Source organism: Protomyctophum bolini, assembly GCF_963924005.1.
Source record: "Protomyctophum bolini genome assembly, chromosome: 20".
Lineage (NCBI taxonomy): Eukaryota > Metazoa > Chordata > Actinopteri > Myctophiformes > Myctophidae > Protomyctophum > Protomyctophum bolini.
Window position 1 is genome coordinate 34,639,425 of NC_137881.1, and position 12,412 is coordinate 34,651,836.

General features: G+C 45.5%; 1 protein-coding gene across 1 annotated transcript in view; it reads left to right on the forward strand.

Annotated features, from left to right (window-relative positions):
- The window catches only part of frem1b (Fras1 related extracellular matrix 1b), a 116,996-nt gene that overhangs the window by 85,390 nt on the left and 19,194 nt on the right, over window positions 1-12,412 (forward strand). The window contains exons 28-31 of the mRNA XM_080792090.1: window positions 334-651; window positions 1,215-1,320; window positions 1,558-1,762; window positions 5,636-5,780. Of these exons, the coding sequence (XP_080648216.1) occupies window positions 334-651; window positions 1,215-1,320; window positions 1,558-1,762; window positions 5,636-5,780 (774 nt within the window). The remainder of the gene's footprint in view (window positions 1-333; window positions 652-1,214; window positions 1,321-1,557; window positions 1,763-5,635; window positions 5,781-12,412) is intronic.

Sequence of the window (12,412 nt, forward strand, 5' to 3'; positions counted from 1 at the left end):
GAAAACGTGGTATTGCCGTTTTAGTTTTTTTTTTCGGGCAAAACAAATGCTTGCACTGGATTCAGAATCATGAAAACCCCCTCTAGTAGCCACACTATTAGAGGGGGAACGATCTGGTATACCGGCCACTTTTAAAATGAACAAACCTGGGTAGATTCTCCTTCTACAGTGTGGAATGCCCTGACCCCCCTCCCTCAAAAACAGTAAATCACCTTTAAAGCCCTGAAAACAACGGCCGGGAGGTCGTGACAGAGAAACATACACGTTCAACAAATAATTGTTTCACGTGGCAGTTAACGATACGCGTGTCATTCTTGTTTTTCTCTTTCACAGTTTCGTGGTGACCAACGGCGACACGTCTCGCAGTGGAACGCTGCACTTTCGCATCGAGCACGGCGACCGCATCCCGCCCACACTGAGCCGCAACGCCGGCCTCCAGCTGCTCGAGGGTGCCGCACACACCCTCATCACCCCCGAACACCTGGAGCTGACCGACCCCGACACCCCGCCCGCGAACCTGACCTTCACCCTCACGCAGCCTCCGCGCTACGGCCAGCTGCTGCTGAATGCTCAGCCTCTGGCGGCTCGCCAGAGCTTCACACAGACGGACGTCAACGACTTGAAGCTGGCCTACCGCCACATCCCTGGAAGGTTAGCATTTCATATGCTAATAGCATGTTTGCATGTTTGAAATAGAGCGGCACAGTCCCGCCCCCTTTCATGACGACGACAGGCCCGGAAAAGCATTTCCCATGCATTTTTCCCATAGACCTTTCAGAAAGTAAGAGTACCTTATAAGCTCCAGACAAAGCCAACTCGGATCCTGACAACTCATGACAACAAACACATTTTTCTTGTCACAATTTTGCGCTGTGGGCGCTGGGGGCGTGTCCTCTCCTCCGTGTCATCAGTGCCCATACCCTAGGTATGGGGGTTTGCATGTTCTACCATGTCCCCTAGGGTAGGTACCCTCACACCCCCCTTATTTTATGGCCTAGGCCGTTTTAGCAGTCCAGGCACCTTGGCTGGTAATCCAGCATTACAGTGTGTCGCAGGTTCGAGCCCCAATCCTGACGAGCTGTGCTGTGTGTCTTCCCCCATTTCTCTCCCCGTTTCTTGTCTACCTACTGTGATCTATCAATAAAGGCACAAAAGCCCCAAAAATATATTTAGTATTATGTACAGTTTATTGTGTTATTTTCATGTCGCTGCAGCCCGGGGCTCATCGACCGCTTCTACTTCTTGCCGTCGGACGGAAGCAACTCAGGTTACCTGGAGACGGGTCAGCTGAGGGAGGAGCCTGCTGTGTTTAACATACAGGTGGGAGGGGCCTAATATATTTAAAGTGATATTTTTTTCCAGTTTTACATGTGTTTATGTGGTGACAATACTTCATTAGACCCCTTGGTGTGGTTCTTATGTGCAATGATGTCTTCCCTTGGTATTTAGGTTTTCTTCCTGGAGGCTGAAACCTTGACAGTCAAACATGCCAATGAAAAAATAAGTGATATAGTGACATCAAAATATCATCCACAAAATATCATCGTCTGTCTGCAGGTGGAGCGTGTAGACAGGTTGCCTCCGGGTCTAACGACTAGGAGGACCCCCAGCACAGTGGTGGAGCTGGAGGGAGGGGCCAGATACGGCATATTCATAAGCTCCGCCCACCTCCAGGCGTCCGACCCCGACAGCCCCGCATCCCAGCTGGAGTACTCCATCACCAGACCTCCCCACTTTGGGTACCTGGAGAATGTTCTCACAGGTAGGTACTAGGTACTAGGGCTAACTTTCGATCACGCTTTTGATGATCGACGCTTCTAAATAAATTTGTTTCGATCGTCGACGCTTCGAAACCCAACGGGGGGGGGGGGGGTGTAAGTTGTGGGGCATCTTATAAACTGGGTATGGGGGGGCGAGACGAGCAGTGACGCTGACGCACAATGGATTAGGCTTCAAACTAAAAAGCCAATTTAGCTGTAGAAGATAGAGAGGAGCGCATATTGGATTGGTCTTTTATTTAACAATTAAACAGCGCCTGAAACAGGCATTACCTCTCCATCAAATAAAAAAATATATAATCCAAACTCCTCTGTCAATTGTAAACGAATGGTAACATGAATGAATAACTTCACATTGAATAAAATCAACCACGTTGAGTTGATTGATCATAAAGTTAATGTGACTGTGAGTGTGCATACAGGCATGGGGAAAAGCGATGCGATGCCGATGGAGAAATCCTACATAGTTAAGTTACCTCATAGTCATGCTGCATGCGCTGTTGGTCGATGAAGAATTAGAATCCAAGGTTTGTCAATCATATTATGGTTTATGGTTGAAAGTAAACCATGATAAGTAAACTTTAAGAAGAGATCTGCAGTCATTGTGCTGCAGACAGTGCAGAGTGCATGAGAGTAGCTCCGCTTGCTAATTGATTTGACATTTGCGCGACTTCACTGCATGGCATTACAGTAATTAGTTATTTGCCAGCACCTGATCCAATATAGGCCTAAATCAAACTTTATTTATATAGCACATTTAAAACAATAAAGCTGACCAAAGTGCTGTAGGCAGGGCTCGAAATAGCGACCATTTTGGTCGCATATGCTCCCGAAATTTGATCAATGCGACCAATAAATACAATTAGGAGCACCAGTGCGATGGGGAGAAAACAATCTGGTGCGCCTTTTTTTCTCTCCAAAAAGCATGTTATTTCCCCGTCTCTCTCTCTCTCTCTCTCTCTCTTCCCATTTGTTGCCAGTCAGCAAGTGCATGAGATGACAGTCAACCATTTTGTCCTATCAAACGTGAGCTTTCATGTGCCCAACACGCATGCTAATTTTAGATTGGTTAAAGTAGCCTTAGAGCCCGCCCACCCTCTTCCTTTCCCTTGTCCGGAGAAGCACAGTGACAGATGCGGGAAAGGAAAAATAAGAAGAAGCTAAGCTAGTGTGCGAGTTACGTTGAAGATGAAGCGAACTATTGTTGATTTATTTAGTAAGCCACCGCCTGCTGTTCTAAATGAAGTCTAGTGTAGTCGCTGACGCTGTTGACATTGTCGTTGATAACAGCGATGCCGACGAGAATGCCAACAGACCACCTGTAGCTAAGAAACCTTCGGTTTGAGGACGGGGCAAATGGGCAATGCACTGTGTTCATTGCAAAAAATGCCCGGAGATGGCAGGTAAAACTGCATTTGCAACTGAGACAAAACATTTCAAACATGAGAGCTTAACAAAACACGCTGGCAGCACGAAACACAACAGATGTCGGGACAAATGTGTTACCCCAAAAAGTAGGATTGGTGATATAGGTCGACAGAATGCTGCTGCTCTCTCAGCCCAAGAGGCAGAGCTGAAATTTTAATTCAATACTGCATACACCATAGCTAAAGAAGAGCTAGCCTTCACTAAGTTTAAACCTTTTATTAGTTTACAGAAAAAGAATGGCATTGACATAAACATGACTTAAGTTACGCCAATGATAAGTCATGTGCCAACATCATTGGCGTGATTGCAGACACGTTACTGCTGGCCCCAGGACAATGCATGATTTAAAAATCACACCTATGTGAAGTGAGGCGCTCTTTATCATTATACATCATCTCACGAAGAACTGAATTCATGTGATTGGTTGTTTAAATTTGTCATTTGGTGGACATTTGATGAGACCTGTGGGGACAACCCGGCATGTGATGATCAACTCTGCAGTGCTCAGTGCTACATTATGTATTGCGTTATATATATTGTCTGTGCTCCTTACTTTTTTGGTATGTGCTCCTAATTTTTTGCTAGTGCTCCTAACTTTTTAATTTGGGAGCACTGGTGCTACCAAGAAAAAAAGTTAATTTCGAGCCCTGGCTGTAGGCCTACAGGCTGAAACAAGTGGAGCAACACCATCGGCGCACAAAAATAACATAATTAAAAAAAAAACACATGAAAATAATATAGGCTACATAATTACAATAATATGATCAGGTGCAATTAAATGCCAAAGAGAAAAGGTGTGTTTTCAGTAGAGATTTGGTCTGGGTCTGTAGGAGCTGCTCTGCTACATGGGAGTTCACAGTAATGGAACAGGTCAGTCCAAGAAAAAAAAAAGATATCGCTGGCAACGGCAAAATCAGTTCTCCGCATCGCCAAAATAAATATATAGGCCTAGTTTCATTCGTGCCATTATACTCAGCCTATGCACAACAATTGTTTTAATTCAAAGTTGTATAGCTATTCTGTGAAATGTTTATTGTCATACAAGCTCCAAGCGTCCACAGCGCATGAGATTGCAGATCTTTGAATTTGCGGTGCGCGCACTCACCATGTGAATCCAAGCAGCTCCTCACAAGTATAGGTAAAACACCGCCAGGCTCCACAAGGTTCTCAGCGCAATGGCGCATCGATAAAAGTTGGGATTTCTGTTTGCAATTAATCCCATTAATTTCACCCCTGTGTCAATCATCTAATGTAATCCTGGGCTCTACACACCCTCCACCAACCTAGTCCCCATATATGGGGGACATGGGGAGAGCAACGGACTTGGAACTCATGCTTCCTTCATGCCTGAGTGTCCAAGTTGCTCCTTTACACCTGACAGGGAGGAGTTTCCCTGGTTGGACGTAGCGCGTGGAAGGAACACGTTATTCCAACCAGTTCCTTTCCCCTCCATCAGGCGCACCGGCTGGCCAGGGGGAGACAGTTTTATTATTATTATTATCTATTTTTTCATTATTATTTTGGCTCGGCCTTTCCTTCTTTAGTGATCCTAGACCGGGTTGCGCAACAGCGGACAGTCCACCTCCCATTATACAGGCTGACTAAAAGCTTAATAACTCCTAATCTACGGAGCTCTCCATGGTTTGGATAAAACGCGCAATGTTCTGAGGTCTTAGCTGATTATCTGGTGGTCTAGATGGAAACATTGGCGCTTCTAGTGCAAGGATGGCTATAGTTTAGCTCGCTAGCATTGACGCTATTTATTAGCATAAAGATGGACGCCCACAACATCCGATCTAGTGCTGTGTGTGCACCCTCTAAATCGCCCCCGCAGCCCTCGGCAGTCTGAGGTTGGCTTTGCGTCCAGCAGGTGGCAGTAATAATAAATGTCAGAGCTGAAATCGACATGTAAATAATGAAATATTTGCTTAAACACGTAGCTAGAGTCCACAGAAGTGAACCTTTCAAGTCTGTTTCTCGCTGTTTTCTGCAAGACATTCCTCTATCAGCCATGTCTCCAAAATAACTGGTGGGTCAAAGTGAATAAATGGTAAATGGTGCATTTATATAGCGCCTTTATCCAAGGCGCTTTACATAGATTGTGCATTACATTCACCCATTCATACACCGATGGCAGCGGAAACCATGCAAGGCACCAACTAGCACATCGGGAGCAATTAGGGGTTCAGTGTCTTGCTCAAGGACACTTCGACAGTAACTCTGGGGGAGCCCGGGTTTGAACTGGCAACCTTGCGGTTCCCATCCAGGCACTCTACCCCTGAGCCACCGCCGCCCCCTACAGAGCAGGTTAACAGTGTTACTACTGTGTTAACAGGCTCCTACATACAGAGCAGGTTAACAGTGTTACTACTGTATTTACAGGCTCCTACATACAGAGCAGGTTAACAGTGTTACTACTGTATTTACAGGCTCCTACATACAAAGCAGGTTCACGCAGGCCGACGTGGATCAGAAGCTTGTGCTCTACGTCGTCCCATCGGACGTGGACGTGACGTCAGACAGCTTCCAGTTCCGTCTCAGCGACCCCGCAGGGAACACCATGCTGCCCGAAACGTATGTATGACCTCTGACCTCAATGCATTGCCGGTTAAAAATTACGCGTGGATTCTGCGTGCGGTTAGGCAGCAGGGATGTCAAACTGTCACTTCATGAGGGCCAGAGTGGTGCAACCAGTCGCGGACTGCAAGCATGCTCACACATTTTACAGTTTACGTACACAGCTGTCACTTGGCATTGTTTTTCTTCATGTTGTCCCAGTCACTGCTACAGCTACACTACAGTATATCACACAAATGACATTTAAGGATATAGCTACTTACATTATTGACTTTCATTATTGGTATTTTACTTGTAGTTTGGGTAGGGTGTAGGACTGTTGTTATGTCTAACCAAACACATACACCCGCCACCTTCATGCATTGCAGTGGTTTCGAGGATACCCAGTCGTCCTTGAGGGCGTCCCAGGGGGGTCCCCTGGAGCATTTTATCATATTTCTAATCCTGGATCGTTCCACTTTTGCCACGACCAACATTCACTTTTCAACTGACTCCCCCCCCCCGTCAAACCAAACTCAGCTTCTTCTATGCAGCAGTAGAGTCTGTTCTTCTATATGACAGTGAATGCTGTACCCTGAAGCCAACCCTTCAGAAGTCTCTAGACTTACTAGTCTCTAGACACGCAGCACACCAGAGTGCTGCGTGCAGAACTTAACATCAGCAAGAGTAAGTAGTGCTGTGGGAACCAACACACGGGCACCGGTCACGAGGACGTCCCACATTAACATATGTGGATGTACTCAGGAACGACGCAGGAGCACAAAGCACCAACGAGCTGGCCAGATGTATGGAGGATGACCGGAATCGGTGATGGAGGGCTCCTCTGTGAGGACGACCTAGAGAGATTGAACAGATGGTCGTTGTCAGATGCATTTTCTTTGGCGAACGCGCAGCGAACATCTCGGGGTATAAGCGGTCGGGATGCGATCGTAGTGAGGATGACAATTCTGTGACTACTTAAAAAGTAAGCACATTTGAACCGGGCGCAGGGAAGGGCTCGCAGTCAACATAGCATAGCTGGGTCCCAATTCGTCCAAAATCAACAAGATCGTGCACTTGGTGACACGTTTTTGATTTTTGGTATGGTGTTAGGTATGGTTATAAGGTTTTCTAAAACCATCACAAACGAGTTGGGCTCGCCCCCTAGTGGTCTGTTTACAATTAATCAAATATTAAAGGACCACTTCACCACTTTTCAACCTATCTTCATATAATAGGTCCTCACTAATAATCATGCTAATGGTGCAATTTTTTTCTACTATGTCTGTGTCTCATAGGAGGGCTGTGGGCAGTTCAGAAACGGTCTTACAGTGACATCATCGATGGGGAATACAAGCTAATAGAAACTGCAGGCTTTCTAGTGGCCTCAGTGACTTTTAAATGCCTATAAACTGGGATTAAATACATAAAAAAACATAACAACAAGTGCATAATTGTTATGATTTTTTATATATTAAATCCCAGTTTAATACATAAACCTAACCTAAGTACACCTTACCTAAGTTTTCTGAAAAACTTCAAACATTTATATAGCAGCATACATTTTTTGAATACTGTACATACTGTATGTTAACTAGATAAGAGTTCTAGGTTCACAGGATAGTAAGCATCACCATGGTGCATCGGCAAGAATGCATACAAAAGAGTTCCATCAAAGCCTTTTATTGTTCCGTTGCACAGATACGCATTTGTAGTGAGCAAGGAGATGGTGAGGCATCACAGGTTATGGTTTTGAACTATGAAAGATAGAAACACATAATTATTATACAATTCAACCATATTAACAATACACCAAGTGAATATTCTCTTAAGCCTGTGATAAATGTATTTCCCTGACGTTCACCATAGCCCAAGCACATGTGCATTTGCATTACACAAACATATCTAAACTATGAGCTTCAATGAGCTTCAAGGCAAGCAAGTAGCTACAAACACACCTATACTATGAGCTTCAAGGCAAACATACAAACATAATCATTATGTCATATGTCATTATCTAGTCATCACAACCCAATAAAGTACAACATATGCATTCATGAATTTAACTGGACTCACTTCAGTGACGCATAACCGTGGCCTGCTGAGACTCCAGAGCAGAGGGCTCTCAGCTGGTTGCTGCTGCTGCTTCCAAACAATGACTGCCTGGACAGGCACTCAGGCAGTATATGTAGCTGGCCACTGATTGAGGAGTGAGTGAGAGCAGGTGTGATTAGTGATTGAGAGGGAGTGACAGCACGTGAGGTGGGTGGGTCCAACCCATGGAATAGGCCAGGGGAGGGTTGTTGCTGCTCACCAGGATGACTCTTTTCTACAGCCGCCCCCAAATACTGCAAGGATTTGCAACTCCGAAGAGTCAGACTAGGAACAGTCATTTGGGGGTCCTTGGGGGTTTCAGGCAGGGAAACTAGGTGGACATGGTGCCGGCGGCTGAGGTCTGAGTTTGGCGCGATCAAAGGCAGAGAGGGGTCCCGCCGCCCCATGAAGAACGAATTCAGGCTCACAGGTCCAGGGTGTGCAATACTGGGGACATCAGGCTTCTGTACATTCTGCCGTAGCCTGCCTCCAACATGGTTTTCCGGACCAACGTTTGGGACAGGGGTGGGCAGGGGGCTAGTCGACGTCCAGGGTCTCTGAGCCTTGAGATGGGCCACTCCATGGATTGATGGGGAGGCACGGAATATATGGAAACACTTGGCAACAGGAGGGGGGGGTTTGGGGTACCTGGTTGGACCTTGCAGTGTCCAGCCAAGGCAAGTCTTGACTGCAGCCGGTGCTCCTAAGGGACCAAATCTAACTGGGGCAATAGGAGAGATCAGGTGAATATTGTCTGAGCCAATGAGAAGTAGTGGGGTGACCTTGTGCATCGGTGACAGTGGCAGTCTACGGAGGTATTTGTGTTTTCTTTGGAGGGAATGGACAGGGTGTGTGTGCTCAGACAGAGCAAGTCGATCTGCAGTGAAGGCATGTTTGATGTGGAATTCATCAGAACTGGTCGCTGATCTCACTTTGAAGGAAACGCTTGTTCCCCGATATATCTCCACTCCTTGCCTTACCGTTTTGAGTGCCAATTGTTCAGGTTCTCCATGAAGGTGAAGTTCATGAGCTGCTGACTTTGATTGATTGATTGATTGATTGAAATCTTTATTAACAGTTTGCAGAATTACAGTACATTTCAAGCACAAACTCAATACAAAGACTGTTAACTGTGAGTGGACGACCCAATTAAGCCTTACACTTGTTTACAACAGGGTCCACATTGTTCAATTCATCAAAACATTTAGAGACAAACAAATAGACACTTCTATGTAGTTAAAGAACAGAACAGGAATTCATCATATAGGAAGCGAAAAGGGAAAAAGATATATATACAGTGAGGGGAACAGGGGGATAAAAGAAAAGAAAACGAAAGACAGAGTGTAGGGCGCCTGCACACAACACCATGCGTTGATGCCATGTGTGCATATGTGCAGGCACCCAACACCACGTCCATACAAAAACATAGTACAATCCATAGTACAAAGACAGAGTGTAGGGCGCCTGCACACAACACCATGCGTTGATGCCATGTGTGCATTATGTGCAGGCACCCAACACCACGTCCATACAAAAACATAGTACAATCCAGATAAAAATTCAGCTTTTACAGAGGCCAGTTTCGAATTGCAGCCATCCGTAGGTGCCCTTTGAGAGCAGTTTTGAAGGAGCCAAGGGATTCACATGTCTTAATGACTGTTGGTAGGGCGTTCCACATTTTGGTCGCATAGGAGCGAAAATAATTTAGTCCCTTGTTTGTGCCGAATCTGGGTTGTACATGGTTTGTTGCACTCCCTCTGGTGTTGTGGGTGTGGACTTCGTTTACATTAAGGAAGTATTTAGACAGGTACATGGGTATCTTGGTGGTGTATCTAATCTTGTGGACCAGACCCATTGCAAGATGCTGTACTCTGTCGTCGACCCTAAGCCATCCCAGCCTGTCAAAGTGGGCAGGGGTGAGGTGGGTTCGGGGGGTGAGGCCAAGTAGGAGCCTGACCAGTTTGTTTTGGGAGGTCTGGAGCCTTGTTTTAAGGGCCTTTGAGGTGCTGTGGTACCAGGAGGTGGATGCATAGTCAAAGAAACCTTGTACAAGGGCTCCTGTTAAGGTCTTCAAGGTGTTTTTGTCGACCAGTGAGGAGATCCTGTAGAGGAATCTTGTTCTTTGATTGACTTTTTTGATTACGTTGGTGGCCATCTTATCACCGGAAAGATTGGCCTCCAGGATGGAACCTAGGTAGGTAATTTGATCCTTCCGTGTGATAATATCATCACCAACTCTAACCAAGAAGCCATCTGCCTTTTTGAGATTACTATTTGATCCGAAGAGAATGGATTCCGTTTTTCCCAGGTGTAAGGATAGTTTGTTATCAGCGAGCCAGGTGCAGATTCTACCGAGTTCAGAGCTGAGGGTCTTTTCAACCTGCAGTTTGTTCCTGTCCGAGACCAGCAGTGCTGAGTCGTCTGCGAACAGGAACAAGTTGCAGTCACAAGCTGAAGTCATGTCGTTTACATATATTAGGAACAGTAAAGGCCCTAGTATGCTTCCTTGTGGGACGCCACAGCTCACTGGGAGGGGGGGGGACAGTGTTCCGTTCACTTCCACCATCTGTTCTCTCCCCTCCAGGTAGGATTGCATCCAGCTCACTGATGTGCTATCAAAACCAATAGCTTTAAGCTTGTTAACCAGTATGGAGTGGTTCACGGTGTCAAAAGCCTTTTGGAGGTCCAGCATGACCATGCCGCAGTATTTTCCAGCATCCACCTCGTGTTTGATGTGGTCGCTCAAATAGAGAAGGCATGTGTCAGTGGAGTGGGATGTTCTGAAACCAGATTGGAACTCGTACAACAATTTATTAGTGGCAAGATACTTTTCAACCTGTTCATAGACTATTTTTTCCATCACTTTCGAGATGGAGCTTAGAATAGAAATAGGGCGGTAGTTGCCGGGTTCTAATTTACTCCCTTTTTTGTACAGGGGGGTTACTTTGGCCAGTTTAAAATCTCTGGGGACCTGTCCTTGTTTGATGGAGAGGTTAACTATGTGGGTGATGACTGGAGCTATGGAAATGGCTGAGTCTCTGAGAAATTTGGAGGGAATATTGTCATGGCCAGTGGCCTTGTGGGGTTGGAGGGCACTCAGTTTCTTAAGTACCTCCTCAGTTGTTACCATTGTCATTTTAAAATCATCTTTACAAACACCTAGGTTTTTGTAGAAGCCTTTGATGTGCTCTACACCAAAACGCCCAGAGTGGGAGGGCAGTTTGTTAACCAGCATTGTTGCAATGTTTGTAAAGAAGATGTTCAAGTGATTGGCTACATCAACCTTGTCAGTGATGAGGGTGTTATTTGATTTGATGTTTATGTTAGTAAACCTGGTTTTAAGTTTCTGACCACAGCCTAGTTGGTTGTTTAGTAGCTTCCAGAGCTCCCGAGGATTGTTTTTGATTTCCTCGGCTTTATCATTGATAAAGTTACTTTTGGCTGATTTGGTCATGGCAATTACACCGTTTCTTAGCTTGTTACATTGGGTTTTAAGGATGCACAGTTTGGTTTGGAGATCACTGTCGAAGCGCTTGGCTAGCTTGGACTTGCATTTAAGAAGTTCAGAGCATTTGTTGTCTCTGGCTTTCATTGCAGTCAGTATGTCCGAATTCATCCATGGCTCCGAGCGGGTTTTGACCCTGATGGTTCTCAGAGGAGCCATGTTGTTTAGTACTGTTGTAAATTTGGTTTTAAAGCCAAGCCATGCTTCTTCGACTAGTGAGCTCCTGAGCACATCGGACCAATCCAGTCTCTCCAGTTCTAGGTTAAAGGCCTCACTAGAGTAGGTTTTGAGGTCCCTAGATATGACTGTTTTGTGACAGTCAAATTTTAGTTTCTGTATTTTGCGGGTACAGAAAATCATAAAATGATCACTGAGCCCACATACAATAACCCCTTTCTTGGAGATTCTGGATTTGTCCGAGGTCAGAATGAGATCAATGACAGTTTGAGTAGAATCACACACTCTTGTGGGTTGGGTAATTAGCTGGCTGAAACCATGCAGATCACAGAGCCGACTAAACGATTTAAACACAGGCACTTCCTTACGATGCATGTCCGTATTCCAGTCGCCAATCAGGATTTTCTCTACAGATTCCTCCCCAGCTAAGCACCCCTCAAGAATATCATAGAACCCGTGCTGATCAGGCGGTCTATAGACGGTGCCAACTAGTACTGATTTAGCATTTTTGAAAATTAATTCAACCCACACAGTTTCAATTTCATCATGCTGTAATTCAGTACGAGTAACATATTCAGTGTCTTTGTGAATATACATGCACACGCCACCACCATGCCTGTTTCTGTCGTTCCTAATGACAGTATAGTTTTCTATTTCTATCTCTGGGTCCTTTGTGGACTCGTCCAACTTAGTTTCAGAAAAACACAGGATGTTTGCCTTACCGTTTTGAAATAGATGTCTGATCTCTGCCAGTTTGCGACTGAGGCTATTCACATTCAAATGAAACAGATGAAGGCCGTTGGTTTCGACGATTGTGTTAATTTCGTCGGTGTTGAAATAGTCTGAGGTGTGAATGTGGATGGGCGGTGGAATT